The following is an 18,413-nucleotide window of genomic DNA, read 5'->3' as shown; positions in this document are numbered from 1 at the left end:
CCCTAACCCCCAGCATATTTTGCAAGCCAAAGCCCTCATCTTCAGAGGGGGAGGCCCTCCTGGCCCCAGCAGCAGCTCAGGTCTGTGGACAGCCTGCCCCCCCCGTTCATGTTTTGGAAGGGATTTGGCCCAAAACAAGCCTCCTTGCGCTGCACCTTTCTCCCATACCTATATCGTTCCCCTCAGCTACGTAAAACATTCCCCTCCTCCTCATTCCTGCGCTACTTCGGTCCACTGTGCAGGTCTCCGGGGGCCTGGGAGAGGGTTCTGAGTGTTCCGAGGCAGCGTAGCTCTTGGGCCCCATCCAGCAGTCTCACGGGCTTATCTTTGTGCCAGCCTTTGCCGAGCTGCAGACGGACATCCACGAGTTGACCAGTGACCTGGACGGAGCTGGGATTCCCTTCCTGGACTATAGAACCTACACTATGCGAGTGCTGTTCCCGGGAATTGAAGACCACCCCGTCCTCCGGGACCTCGAGGTGAGAAGCAGTTCCCGTGGCCAAGTCCTTTCCCATTGCAGTGTTAGTGCAGAGAGAGACAGTGGTGACCAAGTCCAGCCGCATCATTCAGAGGAGGGTCAGCTGAGGCCAGGGAGGGGACGAGACTTGCCCAAGCTACCCTCCGCCGTTGGTGCCAGCCCGTCCTTCGGGAGGAAAGGGAACTCAGAGCAGAGGTGGCAGTAGGGCTTTGGGTCTTAGGGGGTCATAAATCCCTTGAGAAGGGGGGAAAACTGCGTTGGGGTGGGGATGGTGGTGTGCTGAATTGGGCGATTGGGATTGACATGTATAAAGTGATGTGTATAAAATTAATGACTGATTAAAAAAAAAATCCCTTGAGAATTGGATGGAAGCTGAAGACCCTCTCCTCAGAAAAGCTGTCCATAAACACAGAAACGGGAAATCTGGCAAACAATGTAGGAAGTTCACGGACCCTTGTTTAAGAAACCACAATATAAGGGATTTCACCGCTTAGTTGGTGCTCAGTAAATAAATGTGGGAAAGATAAGGGCTGCACTCAGGAGGAAGGTGGGAATGTGAATGGTAAGAACATCACTGCCTTTGTACCAGCAGGGACCTCATCTTGTGAACATTTTATCCCACTTAGTGTCTAGCATAGTGTCTGGCTTAAGCATATATTCATATTATGCTTTGTTCTGAAAGGGATTTGGAATGACTTATAAATACCAGAGAAATGCGAAAAATATAAATGAGGAAACCAGGGCAAGATAATAATCATAAGGAATAATTACCCCGAGTTGACTGCTGACTAACGTCCTGGTCCAGTTTTCAGTACTTTACATGTGTGTATTGATTTAACCTCCCAAGAGCCCTCCGAAGCAGGTACACCCATTTCACAGGTGAAAAAACTAAGGCCACACAACCGGGAGGGAGTGGGGCAGGGTTCTGAGTCCAGCAGGGAGACTCCAGAGTCTCTATTCCTAAGGACAAGCCTGTGCACGTGACTCCTGAGGGGCTGTGTCCGTGTGCCCTACGGCTCTGGAGACATACTAGGATGGATCAAAAATCTTTGGCCAAAACACCACGGAAAATAAGACTGATTCCATATTTATATGTCCGTAACATAGAAACAGACCTGTCACTCCGCAGTTGCACAGTTAAGCAGGTACTGACCCCCTGGGAATGTCTGCATGGGTTCTCCAAGGGGACGTAGAGGCTGTGTCCCTCTGCAGGAAATGCAGCAAGTCCCCAGGGCCCTTGGGGCCCCCCATACACATTTCTCCAACTTGATTGTGGAATGAAGTGTGTGTGTGTGTGATTTTTGTCTAGACTGTGCATACCTTATTTATCTTTGTAATTCTGGCTTCCAGCAGAGTGCTTGGCACATAGTAGGCATGCAGGAAGTGTTGAATGATTTGAATAAATGAATGTCTGTGTGTCTGGCTGAATTAGGGTGGAAATGGCAGTCCTAGGAAGGGAAGTTGTGTTTGAACATCCCCACACCCCTCAAAATAAGAATTCAACTAGGATGAGTATGTAAAGTTATTCTCTCTTTTTCATTAGCTCAAAATTCCAAGTAGATTTGCTTTAAGCATTTAACCTTTTTTTTTTTTTTTTAAACATCTTTATTGGAGTATAATTGCTTTACAATGTTGTGTTAGTTTCTGCTGTACAACAAAGTGAATCAGCTATATGCATACATGTATCCCCATATCCCCTCCCTCGTGCATCTCCCTCCCACCCTCCCTATCCCACCCCTCCAGGTGGTCATAAAGCACCGAGCTGATCTCCCTGTGCTATGCAGCTGCTTCCCACTAGCTATCTATTTTACATTTGGTAGTGTATATATGTCCATAAGCATTTAACTTTTAAATCAGATTTTCTGAGACCATTTCCAAGCTGGCATCCCTGTAGGGCAGCCCGAATACTTTGGAGCGGGCTGGGAGACAGCCTTCTCCTACACAAGGTGTTTTCTTGATGGACACACACACGCTCCACACTGCTTTCCCAACCAGTCCTATGGCCCATATTGTAAATCATGCCACGTCCTATCGTATGGCCTTATTTCTCATTTGATCCCGTTTATCTTATGGCTTTCCCACCTGCCCTTGCATCTCCTTAGATGTTTAGATTCTCAGGCCTGACTTGGCACTGATGTAGCACACACCCAAGGGCAGTGCACTCGCGAGGGCTGCCCAGGGCGGTGGAGGGGAGCTCCAGGGCTCATCCTCCCACAGGATGCTGTGGGAGGGTGCAGGTTGAACACGGCACCGCTCCAGACGGCACCGACCATATGCGGCACTTCCTGGACGCGTGCAGTGCACGACCTGCCTCACTGTCTCTAGCAGCCCTCTTTGCCCGAGACCAGCATCCTAACGATTCCCTCTCGTTGCCTTTCTGAACTGTACCAGGCCCCTCGCTGAAAGCTGGTGGCATCCCTACCCAGCGGCACTTCCCCGGGCCTTTCCTCTAGGGCTAGTTTCCTGAGAGAAACTGCTGCCCAACTCCTAGCCTTAATCCTCAGCAAGGTGCACAGCCCAGGAGCCCTGCCCAGCAAGCTGGGCTCAAAAGACAGAAGCCCTGGGCACCCTCACGCCCACGCTCAGAGCGCTGCTCGGAGCCAGCTCCCTCCTCCACTGTGTGCTGCCCTGACCCTGCCTGCGTTGTTCCTGGGCATCTGAGGCACCCCTCACCGGAGGCTTCTGGGGCTGCAGAGTGAACTGCAGCAGACTCCTACCCCCGCCCAGAAAGCTTCAGGAGCCCTTGTTCGGTACGGTCCAGAGACCCACAGTGTCTTCACTTCACAGGGACACCCCCCATCCCGCAGGCTGGACACGCAGTCACGAGGACACGTCCAGAGCTGCACCACCAGGAGTCCCTGACGCCCCTTCCCCGCCCATCAGTCAGGGGCTGTGGGATGAACTCAGCCCTTGGAGGGCTGCCCAAGAAAGCCTCTGAGAATCGGGGCTGCTGGGTTCTGATGATCACCTGACCAGCCTGTATGACTCCCAGATGCTCCCTGGGTGGACACCTCACCTGTGCCCGAGACTGTTCCCATGGCCCCCGTTACAAGTCACGTCACGTCCTACCGTGGCCTTATTCCTCACCTGGCACGTTAAAATTTCCCCTCAAACCTGAGGCTTCTCTCTTGTCCTTGCCTTTATCACAAGGGGAGACTTTCTCGTCCCATCCTCCTGCTCAGGAAGGAGTTAACAGCCAGCCTCACCGATTTCCCTGAGTTGGAGACCACGAGAGAGACGGCTAATTGTCAGGCAGGGGCTCTGAATCAAGCGGGTCACACAGATTTTTTTTAAGTTCTGGTAAAATATACATAACATAAAATTTACCATCTCAACTGCTTTTAAGTGTACAGTTCAGTGGCATTCAGTTCACTCACATTACTGTCCATCACTACAGTCCATCTCCAGAACTTTTTCATCTTCCCCAGCTGAAACTCTGTACCCATTGAACAGTAACTCCTCATTCCCCCTCCCCTGTAGCCCCTGGCAACCACCATTCTACTTTCTGTGTCTGTGAACTTGGCTAATCTGGGTACCTCATATAGGTGGAATCATACAGTATTTGGACTTTTGTGACTGGTTTACTTCACTTAGTAAAATGTTTTCAAGGTTCATCCTTGTTGTACCCTGTGACAGAATTTCTTTCCTTTTAAGACTGAATAATAGCCCATTGTGTGTACAGACCACATTTTATTTATCCATTCATCTGTCAGTGGATACTTGGGCTGCTTCCACCTTTTGGCTAGTGTGATAATGCAGCTGTGAACATGGTTGTACAAATATCTGTTTGAGCTCCTGCTTCCATCCTTTGGGGCATATACCTAGAATATAAGACTTTTTCATTTCCATTGAACTCATTAATTAATTTCTCACAGACAGAAATCAGCTTTTACTGTGCCGCATTAGCTTGGGGCTATGTGAGATCCAGCCTCCTATGTAAGATCCAGAGATCTTGTGTGGATAGTTCTTTTCTCATGTGTTTCCAGCCTCTCCCTGCCACTGGAATAGTTTCTCTCTATTGGTTTTCCGGGTTTGGAAACATTCCTAGGGAAGCCGTTGACTAATCTAAAGCAGGGTTTCCACCTTTTCAGGCACCGGGATGGGCATGGTAGGTGCGTGTGAAGAAGATGGGGTCCTCTGGCTTTAGGCTGTCCCAGAGGTTAGGCCACCAGGCCTCTCTTCTGTGACCATCTGGTGCAGTCGGGGCATTTGGGTGAGGGGTTGCCCAGGCACGGATCACACACCAATCCTTCAAAGACAGAGAGCAAACAGTAACCACACACCTCATTTTCCACCTGTATCATTGCCTCCTAAACTCTAACCTATTGGGTTACAATGAAAATTTACTAGCCAGTTTTATACTCGCAGACTTCAACTAAATTATCGAACCGTCTGGTGAATAAAGAAAGTCTTGTTTCAGGGTGCCATCTGCTTAGGGAGTAGGGGTGGCAAGTTACAAAGGGGAACTGTTCTGGATACTGTCTACCAAGACACTTCACTCCATCTCCTCTTCCTAAAAGGGGGAGAAAATGCCTACTTTTCGCACCCAGACACTGTGCCAGCGCATTAGGTACCTTGGAAACTCGGGGGCAAAAGGGATCAGTGAAAACAGCCAATGGAGGAGAGGCAGGTAATAAAACTGCTGCTGTTTAAGTGCGCTCTGTGTGTGCCAAGCACTTTACATACATTATCTTATTTAATGTTCTTAAAACATTATGACATAGGCACTCGTATTCTCATTTTATAGATGAGGCAATAGAGCCCAGAGGTGACAGAGCTTTCCTCCATGTACGAGTCTGTTAGTCTCTCTGATTCCAAAACCCATGCTACTACAGGGATGCTCTTTCCCTGCAGGTAGCTTTGCTAAACCTTCCTTCCCAGGGCCCTGAGCCTTGCTGCCCAGAAGGAGCGTGCGGCCAGGCCAGGGAGTCCAGGGCACATCCTCCTCCTCCTCTCCAGGTGCCACAAGCCAAGCCTGCACTTGGCTCCCCTGCCCTCGACGGACGGCCACTGAGCTCCAGGAGGCCCTGCACGGGATGCTGCAGGGAGGACTCAGAGCTGGCTTTCAGTCACCTCCCAGGCCCAGGGGTAGGCTAGACAGGCCAAGGATGCGGAGGATGGACGGGGGCTCAGGAGCCAAGCACGCTGGGGTTTGGCAATCCAGCCCCACCCTCCACCAGCTGGCTGGCCTTGGGAAACCACAGTAGCTTCCCTGAGAGGCTGTTAAAAGAGGGTCACGAGAAGGCTTCATTGGACCAATGTGTACAGTGTGCCAGGACTGTCCTTTGCCCATGGCGGGAGCCCAGGAAGTGGCGTTGTCTCTTATTATCAGGACAAATTAGAGAAATGTCTTCTGAGAGGTCTGAAGGAGAGAGGAAGTAAAACGTGTACGCCTGCATGGGAGGGGCTGTCTCGGAGTGGGGGGCTGGTCAGTAGGAGACAGACATCTGGGCAGATTGAGGCCCCACGCAGTGGCACAGTGGTGAGGTGGCCATGTGTCCCTTGCTCTTCCCTCAAGAGCCGCCGTGGAGTGGGGGACTAGGGGGGGCCAGGCAGGAGGTAAGCCAAGGCTGGAGACCCTGGGGAACGAGAGGGTCGCCAGGAGGGGCTATGCTGAGAGCCAGGAGGAGCCGCAGGTGACCTGGCCAGCACCACCCTGGCTCTGGCGAGCTCTGCTCTCTCCTGAGAACTGCCTGGAGAGGTACCAGCCTTCCGTGTACCAGCACAGTGGTGTACCAGCACAGCGGCAAAGGAAATGCAAACGGACCTGTTCCGGAAACATGCATGTTCCTGACCTGTGGGAGCTGCTGATGCCAGGCAACGGGAGTTCAATGCGAGTGCCTCTCTGAAGAGTTCAGGGGTCCCCCCACTGAAGGGGCCTTGAGACTGTTGGCTGATTGTCGGAGGGCAGGGCCCGGGTCTGACTGGACTCTTCTCCAGCCAGCGCCTTGCCCCGAGCCCGGAACACAGGGTGGCACTGTACATGAGTGGCATGAACTTTCCAGCTCTGCATCTTCTGGCTTCGTGGACCTTGGCAAACAGGGTTTCTCTGGCAACTTCCATCCTCCCAGTTTAAAATCTTTAGAGTGAAGCAGGATGAAAGTGCTGCCATTCCGTAACCGGACTGTGATGGTGTGAGGCTTTTCACGCATCTCGTTCCGTGCTCTCAGGAGTCCCGGGAGGGGGCAGGACATGGTGCCAGCTGCCCAGTTCATGGCCCGGCTCTGACACTTCTGTATCTTGGGATCTGGGGAAAGTTCCTTATCCTCGTGGGACCCTGGGGTAATAACAGCACCCACCTCATAGGCTGTTGGGTGGATTACATGGGTCAGTATTTCTAAAGCATGTGGAACTGCGCTTGGCATAGAGTAAGGTCTGTGTACATATTAGCTGCAGCACCTTCATGTTGTTGATAAAGGAACTGAGTCTCCTAAGGGTCCTGCAACTCATAAACGACTGTGATGAAGTTAATGCAAGCTCAACGGACTCTGAAACTGTGTTCTTTACTGCTCCACACGGGACACTCCTTCCCAAGGGCCTGGCGCATCTACCCTCCCTGCCCCCGCCGGGGGGACACATCCCTCAAGATGAGGCTTCGATGGCACCTCCTTTGGATGCCCCACCTCCTCCAGCATGCCACTTCCCACCAGATGCCCTGCTCCATGTTCTCAGAGGGCCTTCCCTCCAGGGCAGAGGCTGTGCTTCATTTTTTAAGTTAACTTATTGTTTTAATGGAAGTATACAGACAAAGCAATGCACAAATTATCAGAACACAGCTCAGCGCATTTTCCCCGAGTGAACACAGCCATTAAGCCAGCACACAGATCGAGAAGCAGAACATTACCAGCCTCCAAAAGTCCCCCTGTGCCCCTTTCCAGTCACAGCCACCCCCAGAAAACCCTTTTTTTTCCCATTATTGATGAATTTTAATTGTTTTTCTTAAATCTGGATTTAAATGATATTGTCCAGTATGCTCTCTTTTGTGCCTGGCTTTTTTCTTTCAATATGTTTGCAAGATTCATCCCTGTTATTGTGAGTAGCAAGGGGTCCTTCATCCCTATTGCTGTGAAACATTTCACTGGGTGAATGCACCGCAGTTCCTGGAGCCCTCCTACTGCTGCTGGACCTCTGGTTGTTTCCCATTTGGGGCATGACGCATGGTGCCGCTGTACCTATTCTGGTGCATCTCAGAGACACATCCCCATGCATAGCTCAGTTGCTGGCTCATGTTTGCTGAGTGGATGGTACACCCTTGCACCCTTGCACGGACGTCCCAGTGAACAAAAGATGCAGGCAGGAAGATAAAACCTTCTTCCTCCCCTTTCCCTGCATGGAGCAGGGTCTCAAAAAGAATCCCTAAGAAAACATCAGATGCTAGAGTTAGGGAGTGCCTGAGAGGCTCTTGGGCTTAAGCTTTCCCTTTTTTCAGATGAATGAACTTGGGCCCCCAGAGAAGTAAAGGGACTTGTCCAAGCTTATATGGCGTGGGGATGTCAGAGCCCATGTGGAACCCAGAAGTCCTGACTCTGAGGCCACTGGTCTGTCAACAGGACCCCCAGGGCCAGAGACAGGTCAGCATTAGGTTAGCCAGAGGCCCAGGTTTGGTGATCCCCCAGCAAGGGTGTCACTCACAGCAGCCCCGACCTCCTGTAGTCCCTACCTGGGACTGTGATGGTGGTCTCCAGTGGCGTGGGGTCCCCTTGTCAACGCCATGCTGAGGATGACGTTCTCTCTGTCTCTGGAGACAGTGACCTGCCTCGTGGGCTGCGATGGAGGTTAGGTAGACACCAAATGTGGTGCCTGGCTCTAGATAAGGACTTAGTGGCATCAGCCAGGTGGTCTGTCGTGGGTGAATGGGAGGGTGGGAGGGTCAACAGTGTGCACCGCCCACCCGGTGGGGTGTCCCTGGGGCCCCGCCGGCCTCGCCCGTCTCGGGCGGCAGTCAAGACTCCCACTGCCCTGGGTCTCCCCCACAGGTCCCGGGCTACCGGCAGGAGCGCGTGGAGAAAGGCCTGAAGCTCTTCGCTCAGCTCATCAACAACAAGGTGTTCCTGCTGTCCTTCGTTCGCACGCTGGAGTCTCAGCGCAGCTTCTCCATGCGTGACCGCGGCAACGTGGCCTCGCTCATCATGACGGTGCTGCAGAGCAAGCTGGAGTACGCCACTGACGTGCTGAAGCAGCTGCTGGCTGACCTCATAGACAAGAACCTGGAGAGCAAGAACCATCCCAAGCTGCTGCTCAGGAGGTAGGGGTGCGGCCCCAGGGGACCTGACCCAGCCCAGTGCACCGGCCTGGCCCTCCTGCCCTCAGGGAGACCAGGGCAAGGGTCCCAGGAGCAGCCAAGTCCCCCAAGGTCAGGTACTGACCTGGCCAGAGGCCAGGGTGCACCCCATGCCCTCTTAGAAGAACGTGTCCATCATGTTGGTGCCTGTGACTCACCCACGGCCCATCTGCTCACCCCGTGGTGTTTCTTCTGCCCCTAAATCCACTTTCCATTCTCCTCCCTCTGCTCTAATCCTCCCCTGATTTGACCCTCTCTATCAGAGTTTTTCTCTTGTGCACTCTGCAGAGGTCATTTTTCCATCCCCTCACCTTATCTAAGTCGGAACTTGAATCAGGAGAGATACCTCAGGGCCTCTCTGGGAACCCACCTCACCATCTCAAGTTGGGAAACTTTAGCCCCTGCAAGGCTCACTGCTGTCTGGGACCAGGAGAAAAGCATCACCTGGGAGGCTGTTGGAAAGGCAGAATCTCAGCTGCCACGCCACACCTACTAGATCAGGATCAGCGTTTTAGCGAGAAACCTAGGGGATCTGAATGTGTGTTAAAGTTTGAAAAGCACTGGTCCAGTCTGTGTTTGAATTAAAGGTCTTTAGTGGCAACTCACCTGATGCAACACAGCAGGTATTTCCTGGCACCTGCTGTGGGCTCTGCCCGGGTCCAGGGTCCACCTCTCAACACTGTGGGATGCCTCATCCTCGACACTGCTGAAATCTGCATGGTCACGTGTGCAGACATAACCATATACCGTGGCTTTGCCTTATAGGAAATCGAGACCCTCTGCCTCTATCTACGCTGCCATTCAAATTGTTCATGTACTTGAAGGCCATTTCTTCTCCAGGCTGTTATTCCAAATGCCTTTAGCCTTCGAGGAGATGAAGTTGGAAAACTCCCCCATCAGGCCATTACAATCCAACCCTCTGCCTGAACCACCCCATTTACTGTCTGCCTCTGCCTGTCCCCCGCCTTCCATCCTTGGTCTCTGAGCCTGAGGCAGGGCCTCCTGCTTGGTCCAGTGAGTAGACTTGGCTTTCTGAAGTGTTTACTTCAGGCTTTTTCCTGGTGCAGTGGGCATTGGCCTGCACAGCTGCAAAAGGCTGCTACATATAGGAGCAATCATACGGCTTTGGAAACAGCAAGGTAGATCATTTTGATTTTCGTTTTACTTTCCCCATGCAGACACCCACCGGCATAATTCTAGGGTTGCCACCACCTGCCAGAACTCCCACCGAGAGTTTCCTGGCGTGGTCTCGCTCTGTTTCTTGTGTGTCCCCTCCTCTGGTCTTCCGTTTGCTCTCTCCCTGTTGCCCTCTCTCCCTTCTGCTCTCCTCCGTCTCCTTTTCTTCTTCTTGCCCTTGGCTGCCCCCCTCCTTTCAATAGTCTTCCTTCTTTTCTCTTCTCAGCTTCATTTTGTGCTGGCAGCTGCCCAGCTACATTGGGATTTTAGTTATTAGTATCTTCTGGCAACTGCCACTTTCAACTCTATCCAGACATACCTGGATGGGTGCTTTCTCTCGGAGCTGGCCACACTCTTACTGCAAGTTTGAATGTAGTTTTTTTCTAAATGCATGCAACCAAAAGTGTCCTTTGGTTCGTAATGCTGCTGTGGTGTTTTCACTTCCAAAGTAAAAGAATAAATGGGTTTGGGTAGCAGCATGAAAGATGCAAATTAGACTCAAGAATGAACTCCCTATCATTGCAAATAAAACACTAGAAAGTTTCCCAGGAGAAGTTCCAAAGTGCGTGGAAGCCTTTTAAATAGGACAATCTGGGCATCCATTGGAATGAGCTGGGTATCCAGCTGCATGTTACTACCTACTCTGGGAGTCTTTAGCTTAGGGGATGGGCTCAGTCTAGTCTATCTGGCCTTTTTCCATGACCCTCTTCCCCTTCCACCTTCTTTTCTATCCCTTGCCAAATGAGTATCTCCCAGATTTTCTTTTCTTTTCTTTTCTTACCCCAAGGAACACACCTATCCTATAAAGTTCTCTAAGGCTATCACCAATGTGGTAGCTATGAGCCACATGTGACTATTTAAATCTAAGTTAATTTAAAGTAAATAAAATAAACAATTCATCTCCTCAGAGGCACTGGCCGCATTTCAAGTGCTCAGTAGGCATCTGTGGCTGGTGGCTACCATGTTGGACAGCACAAAGTGCTATTGGACTATTTCATCAACCCCGAAAGTGCTCTTGGACAATCGGACAGTGCTGCTCTAACGCATTCTCACAGAAACTCACCCGGGAGCCTGTGCACAGAAGGTCATCTCCCCGCTTGGTAGGCAAAGCTTGTCTTACCATTATGGCGTGTCTAGGAGTCCAAGGAACTCAGGTATCCCTTAGGGTCTTAAGATTTGGCCTGAAAGCCTGAAGCAGCAAGAGCCACGCAGACCCCCCTGCCCTCCCAGCCCCTGAGGTCTGACCAGCTGCCTCTGTCTTTGTCTTGCTCTGCTGGGTCCCTCTGTGACTGGTGCCAGGACTGAGTCGGTGGCTGAGAAGATGTTGACCAATTGGTTTACCTTCCTGCTCTACAAGTTCCTCAAGGTATGATTGGGTTCTGGGGGAATCTCTGGGCCTGCCTCAGTTTCCCCACCAGCCTGGGAATGAACCAGCATCCCCCCTATTCCCTCCACGGCCCCCAAGTCCACAGATGCTGGGGCCTAGCTCCTAGAACCCCGCCACGAAGTGTTGTTTCCCTTGTCCTGGAGGGGACAGGCTCCTGACCATCTCAGGAGACAGAGACCCATGGTCAGGCCTGGCTTGAGAGGCACGGTCCCCACAGGCCGCTTTCTCACAGGTGAGGGGAGATGAGCCTCTGAGAAGACCCTGCATTCCCATTTCAAGCTGAACACAAGTCACCCCTTTTTTCCCTCTTGCTCTCCTCCTGCCCCTCCGGCCCCAGACTTATTGCGGCTGATGAGGGTCCTGGGCAGGTACAGGAGCGCGTGTGGCGACAGATAAGCCGAGGACATGCCTGGGAGGTGGAAGAGCTGCTCGGCCTCCAATTACTAACTTGTTTTCTAAGGAGTTCACGCCACCGAGGACTGACCTCTGTCTCTCTTTTTTTTATATATATATCTTTATTGGAGTATAATTGCTTTACAATGTCGTGTTAGTTTCTGCTGTACAACAAAGTGAATCAGCTATACGTATACATATATCCCCATATCCCCTCCCTCTGTCTCTTGATGGGGCTGCAGAGAAAGCAGGGTGGAGTGAGGGTGGGGAGAGGGGCAGAGAGGGGGACGGGGGGCAGGGAAGATGAAAAGAGAGCTCAAGAATGGCAGTGGGAAGGAGCGGGATGGGAGCAGGAGAAGAGAGTTAAAACCAAGGAGTGGAAAGCAGCCCTTCGGAGAGGCAGAGGCTGGGGGAGGCCGGGCTCCGCACACCTGGGGCCCAGGGTCCACCCAACACGGCTCTTCTCCGTGTCCAGGAGTGTGCCGGGGAGCCCCTCTTCTCCCTGTTCTGCGCCATCAAGCAGCAGATGGAGAAGGGGCCCATTGACGCCATCACGGGCGAGGCCCGCTACTCTCTGAGCGAGGACAAGCTCATTCGCCAGCAGATCGACTACAAAACCCTGGTAAGCCAGCCTCCCAGCTCCTCCCCATGGCTCTGGTAGGTGGGTTCTGGCCCTGCGCAGCCCCTGCCCAGCCGAAGGGATGGTAGAAATGCTGACAGCCGTCCTAACGCCTCTTCAACGCCCCTGCTGTCTCAACCACCTGTCTGGGTGCCCACTGCCCGGGGCCAGCCTGGTGTTCCATCTGTGCCGGTCACCCCGACTTCCTTGTCCTAACGTGCCAGGGCACCTGGATTTGAGGACCGGTGGCTCAGACACACCTGAGCCACAGCAAGAGACGGGTGTGCTTTCAGGCCAGTGCACTGGATCGTGGGGCAGTAACCCCTTGCCGACAGCTGGCTGACTGACCCCAGGGAATGAACTCCTTCTCAGCAGTTCTCCCAGCGGAGAACCCACACTTTGCAGACCAGTTCCAAGCAGGTAGCATGTAGAGCACGAAAGAGGGGAAGCCAGAAATGATTGCTCGTGGTTCTGAAGCCGCACCTACGTGACCCGAGCCGTAGGATGGGAGGCCAGGCTGGCCTAGCGGTTTAAGGTGTTTGTCCAGGGAACAGGGGGATCCCCTCAGTCAAGGTCACACTCCCTTTCCTGCCAGAAACAGTCATCCTAGGAGGCGGCAAAGCTCAGCATTTAGGAGCACGGGGTTTGGGATCGGGCAGAGCTGGATTGGAGCTATGACTCCTTCTGACCAGCTGGGGGATTGGGGGCTTAATCTCTCCAAGTTTGGGTTTTGTTTTTTTAATCTGAAAAAAAAACAGGGATAATAATAAAAGAGGGATGATGACAGCATGTACCTCCCAAAGGTGTCCAGAAGATGGAGTGGGATCTGGTGCACAAAGCCGTGAGCCCAGGGTCAGCCCACTGCTGGCTCACGGGGGCTCTGCTTCCTCTTTCCCGCCATGACTGTCCGCTGGTGCCCACTGTCTCTCCAGGTGGGGGAGCTCACTCTTGGGCTTTTTTTGGAGAGAGTTGTGATCTCCCACCAGGTCTTTTCCAGGAAAGAGAAGAGGAGGTAGAAGAAAGGAGTGCGAAAACAAGATAAAAGATAAATGTGGAGGGTGGTACGTGGGTGGAGCCCAAGAATGGAGGTGGAAGAGACAGCAATGTTGTTAAAGAGGACAGAGAGTAGATGGGATGTAAAATGCAGTCATTGGGAAGTGAGACACACGACAGGCCGAGGCATGGCAGAGCCGGGCAGGGGCCGCGAGCCGAGGATGAATCCCAGACCCCCGAGGCCAGCTGGGGAGACATCCCTGCCACTCTGAATAAAGCCAGTCCTGCTGGCTGGGCGTGATGCGACCGTGATGCACCTGTCCCACTCCATCCTCGGAGGGCCCTGGGCATCCCAGCAGGCATCTCAGCAGATTTGTCGGGATTGGCTCAGTTGACGAGGCTTTGAGGCAGCAGGGTGAAGTGAGGGCCCTGCTTCTTTGCAGTCATGGTCTGCTCCGGAGGAGAAAGTTAGAGGCTCTGATTAAAATGGGAAAGGAAAAAAAAAAAAACCTTCCAAAAATAGAGACCTGAAAAGATTTCTTAATGAGCTAGAACTACTGTTGAAATGTCTCCTGCCTGGGCTCTCCCTCTCCCTTTCTTTCCCATCTCATCAGCGGCTCCCCAGTATTGAATCCAACACAGTTGTAATAACACTCTGTCCCCACATTGCAGCATCCTTTATTCCAGAGGCCAAACTACTGTTAGCACACCCAGCCTGGTTGCAGATGACTTCAAGAGAATGTGAGGAAATTGGAGTGGGTCAGGGACACGCATCCATTTGAGGTGGAAAGAGGTGGGGAAGAGGCACCGTGAGGAAAGGGGAAGGAAATTACAGTTGTCTTGCTCGGAGAAGAAATGGCTGCGGGGAGGTTTCATAGCCATCCTCAGGCCTGTGAAAGGAGACCCCCCCCACGTGGAAGGGAGAGCAGCCCGGTGGTGGTGAGGCGGGGCCAGGAAGAAAGTGTGTTAGCAGCAGACAGGGCTGCCCCGAGACTCCAAGATGAAGGGGTCAGAAAAAGACAGGATGGCCTGGAATTCAGCACCGGCTGGAGGAGCCCTGGGTACTTTGGGCCAACTGATGGTAACCTTGTGCTGGGCGGAAAGGGTAACCACAAAGAGTGAGGCAGGTGCTGAGAGGCTCGGCCAGCGTCACTTGACAGTCAGATGCACCACCTATGTGTTGAGTGATGAATTAGATTGAACTTGGACTAGCATGGCCTAGGGCCCTGCTGCTGGGAGTGCCCAAGGGCATAACCTGGGAGCCTGCTAGAGTGCTAGGTGCTCACCTGCGAGCCTGCCTGAATGCAGAGTCTCAGACCCCATCCTCGACCTCCTGAGTCAGAATGTGCGTTTTCACAAAACCCCTTAGTGATTCTATTCACAGGAAAGTTTGAGAAGCACTGACCCAGCAGGACAAACCCCAGGCAGTTGCTCTGAAAGAGCCAAGAGACGTGGGCGTGGGGCTGGGGAAGGGAACTTCCAGGCGGAGCCGGGGCTTGGCCAGCGGCCCAGGAACCCTGTCCCTCCGTGGGACCACTGCTGCTTCTCTGGATACCCTGAAGCAGCCGCAGAGTTGTTCTCAGGGGGCCACCGCGAACCCCAGGGCCAAGCAGAAACGTCAGGGGGGCATACTCAGGTGGCAGCCCCCGCTTCATGGTCTCACAGCCCAGAAGAAGCTGTGATACTGCCTGGGGGAGGCCAGGCTCCACCACCACTGGCCCAGAGCTCAGGACCCCAGGGCAGCACCGAGTGCTGGGCTGTGCTTGGCCACGGAGGGGGCTGGGAGGGGCCCCGGAAGGCTCTTAGGAGGCGGGGAATGGCTGGGAGAGGGCACGCAGGAGGAGCACGTGGTCCAGAGTTCCTTCCAGCATTGTTTTCGGTTTAAAACATTTTGAGGGTGAGAGTTCGGTTTTATAGATTTAGGAGGTTTTCTTCTTCTTAATGGAATGAGCATGTTCCCGTGGGAGCTCACAGCAGTCTGGTCGCTAATGAAAGGCAGGCGTCCAGGGGCCAGGGTTCTGATTGCCGCCACGTGGAGCAGGAGCGGGTGGGGGTGGGAGGAAGGCTGTCGTCTGAATCTGCAGACCAGACGTACAGTTGGGAAATGGTTGGCGGGGGAGGCGGTGCAGTGAAGGTTCTGAGAAGGGAGCGCACGGAGGGCGCAGGCAGGAGGGTCGGACAGGGGCTGCAGAACCCGGCACGGCGCGGCCACGTGGCAGCACCTGGCACCCACCCGGATCCACTCTGGTCCACCCAAGGATCCCCCAGTCTCACCACGGAGAGAGAGCCCACGCTGAGGACGGCAAGAGAAGCAAAGCTGTTAGAAATGGCCCAGAACTTTTTTTTTTTAATATATTTATTTATTTTTGGCTGCGTTGGGTCCTCGCTGCTGCACAGGGGCTTTCTTTTCAGTCGCGGCGAGCGGGGGCTGCTCTTCGTTGCGGTGCGCGGGCTTCTCACTGCGCTGGCTTCTGTGGTTGCGGAGAACGGGCTCTAGGCGCGCAGGCTTCAGTAGTTGTGGCGCGTGGGCTCAGTAGTTGTGGCGCGTGGGCTCAGTAGTTGTGGCTCGCGGGCTCTAGAGCGCAGGCTCAGTAGTTGTGGCACACGGGCTTAGCTGCTCTGCAGCATGCGGGATCTTCCCAGACCAGGGCTTGAACCCGTGTCCCCTGCATTGGCAGGCAGATTCTCAACCACTGCGCCACCAGGGAAGCCCTGGTCCAGAACTTTTTAAAGGAAAACATATAGTTTGGTGCATTAGGCAGAGTCTTAACTTATCTGACTAGTTCCAAAAAGAGAAATGGAGGTCCTGAGCCAGGGTGGCCTCTTCCCCTAATACCAGGTTTCAGGTTCAGAGCCAGGAAGGGCTCTCAGGTGGCCTGAACTTGCAGTTTCTAAAGGGCACCTTTTTAATTTTAAAGAACACGCTAAGCTTCTTACAGATTCTCCAACCTCCAGTCAGCCCAGAACCCTCACAAAAATCGAAGCACATGAAATCTTTGGAGAAAGGAGCCAGATTCCCATTAGTGTGGGTGTGTGTATGGGACAGAGTGACGAGAAAGACAGACCGACACACAGGGACGGGGGTGGGGGGTTTCAGAGGTGGGTGAGGGTCTGGGTGTGCTGCTGAGATGGTGCCTAGTGAGTGTGTGTGTGTGTGTGTGTGTGTGTGTGTGAGAGAGAGAGAGAGGTGGCAGGGGGACATGCAGTAGTGTCCATTCTCTGACACATTGCCCCTCACTGCCCCCTCCTGCTTGGACATTGTTCCCTTTGATAAATCAGGATTTTAATGGAGTCTCTTGTGAAGAGGAGTGAAGTATGCAGCTCCTACTCCTGCAGTGATGCTGAAGCTGTACCACTTTCCTGCTGCTTGTGGGGACAGGAAGGGTAGAGGGCTTGGCTGGGGTCGCCCCACCCCTGTCCAGTCCAACCTGCCGAGGCGGAGCCAGTCAGGATAGGACTCCGGGATGCGGCTGGCATTCCCAGGGCTCTCCATGCTGCCCTCCCCACTTGCCTCCTCTCCCCACTGCCTGCAGGTCCTGAGTTGTGTCAACCCAGACAATGCCAACAGCCCTGAGGTCCCAGTGAAGATCCTCAACTGCGACACCATTACTCAGGTCAAGGAGAAGATTCTGGACGCCATCTTCAAGAATGTGCCCTGCTCCCACCGGCCCAAGGCTGCAGACATGGACCTGGGTGAGTAGGCCACCCACCCAGGGGGCTGTGCTGTGACTGGCTGGAAGCCCCTCTTACTGACCAATGGAGCCAGGGTGCAGGGAGCAGGCGTGCACGGCCCCCAGGAGCCCAGGAGGGGCACCTTCATGGCCACTTGGTGAGCACTAAGCAGAGAGGGGACCGCAGTCTGCTGGTGATCTGACTGCCTCTGGGATCTTTTGAGTAGCCGAGGGGTGGGAGTGGAGGTGTCACATCGGCAGTGAAGAGGATTTAGTCTGAATCTGTGTGGCCCAAGGTCTTGCCACTATCTGCGTTGTGCCCCGAGGCCCTTCCCTTCGCCTCTGTTCTGTGCCTCTAATTTTTGCTGACTACCGAAGGCATGAGGGATCTGGGTCAGTGATGGAGGATGGAGAGAAAGGATAGAGGAAAATGAGATATGACAGCCTACTGGGGAGCAGGATGACATTTTATTTGAATGTTCCACGAATAGATCGCATAGCCTATATAAACAAGGGCATGCCACTTAGGGCCAGCTGTACTTGGATCCAGTTATGGCTTGCCTGAGTGTTTAATAAGATATCGTCCTGGGGAAATCCTAGTGGGGAGCCCCAAGCTCCAAAGAGGCCAGGGCTGAAGAGAGGCAGTTTCGCATTGTGGATCAGCATCAAACATGCCTGGGTTTGAGTCCTGGTTCCACCAAGTCCTAGCTGTGTGACCTTGGGCTAGTTACTTAACCTTTCTGTGCCTTAGTTTCCTTGCCTATAAAATGGAGATTAATAATAGTGCCTGCCTCACTGTAAGAATGAAAGGAGATGATGCATGTAAAAGCCTCTAATGCACTGTCTGGGCCATAGTACATACTCAGTATTGGCTGCTGCTGTTACTGATTATGAAGATAATAGTGGGAAGGAAACGGTATGTGTCTGTTTGTTGGTCCTGGGCCTGGAGGAAAAGGTGTTTATGTGTGTATGTGGTTGGGTCTGGAGATTGGTGGAAACATGGAGGTGGGAGGACCTCCAGAGGCCCCTAATCCATCCATCTGGCCTCTCTAAGCTGGCTTCAGCTAAGCCATCCAAGACAGATGGGCATCTGTGCTATTTTCTAAACTCCACAGGGAATTTGATCCCCTCCCAGTGCCTCGCCCCACCTGCCCCCAAATTCTGATGCCTAAAGACTCAGGATCAGGAATTTCTGCTCATGCACCTCAATTCTTACTGCTTCCCTTCCCCCATCTCCTCCTGGCTGGCTGTTGGCGGGATGTGTTTGGCCCTGTGCCTGGAGCTCCATGGCCCCAGGGAGAGAGACTGGCTGAGCATGTGCTCCCCTTCACTTTGGAGGTGTCTCTGTGTATGGAGGAAGCATCTGTGAGAGTCTGCGGGGGTGGGGGTTTTGGGCGAGTGTGTCCATGTGTGTC

At 53.3% G+C, this 18,413-nt stretch overlaps 1 protein-coding gene across 7 annotated transcripts in view; it reads left to right on the top strand.

Moving 5' to 3' along the window:
• Positions 1 to 18,413, top strand: part of PLXNA4 (plexin A4) — a 596,073-nt gene that overhangs the window by 548,538 nt on the left and 29,122 nt on the right. For all 7 annotated transcript variants that reach the window (XM_082472852.1, XM_082472851.1, XM_082472850.1 and 4 more), the window contains 5 exons: positions 337 to 479; positions 8,455 to 8,723; positions 11,235 to 11,301; positions 12,191 to 12,337; positions 16,861 to 17,020. In XM_082472852.1, coding sequence (XP_082328978.1) covers positions 337 to 479; positions 8,455 to 8,723; positions 11,235 to 11,301; positions 12,191 to 12,337; positions 16,861 to 17,020 — 786 coding nt within the window. The remainder of the gene's footprint in view (positions 1 to 336; positions 480 to 8,454; positions 8,724 to 11,234; positions 11,302 to 12,190; positions 12,338 to 16,860; positions 17,021 to 18,413) is intronic.

The sequence above is a fragment of the Balaenoptera physalus genome, assembly GCF_965194825.1.
Source record: "Balaenoptera physalus genome assembly, chromosome: 8".
Taxonomy (NCBI): Eukaryota; Metazoa; Chordata; class Mammalia; order Artiodactyla; family Balaenopteridae; genus Balaenoptera; species Balaenoptera physalus.
Note: the sequence above shows the minus strand (reverse complement) of the source record. Positions and strands in the feature narration are given on the sequence as shown.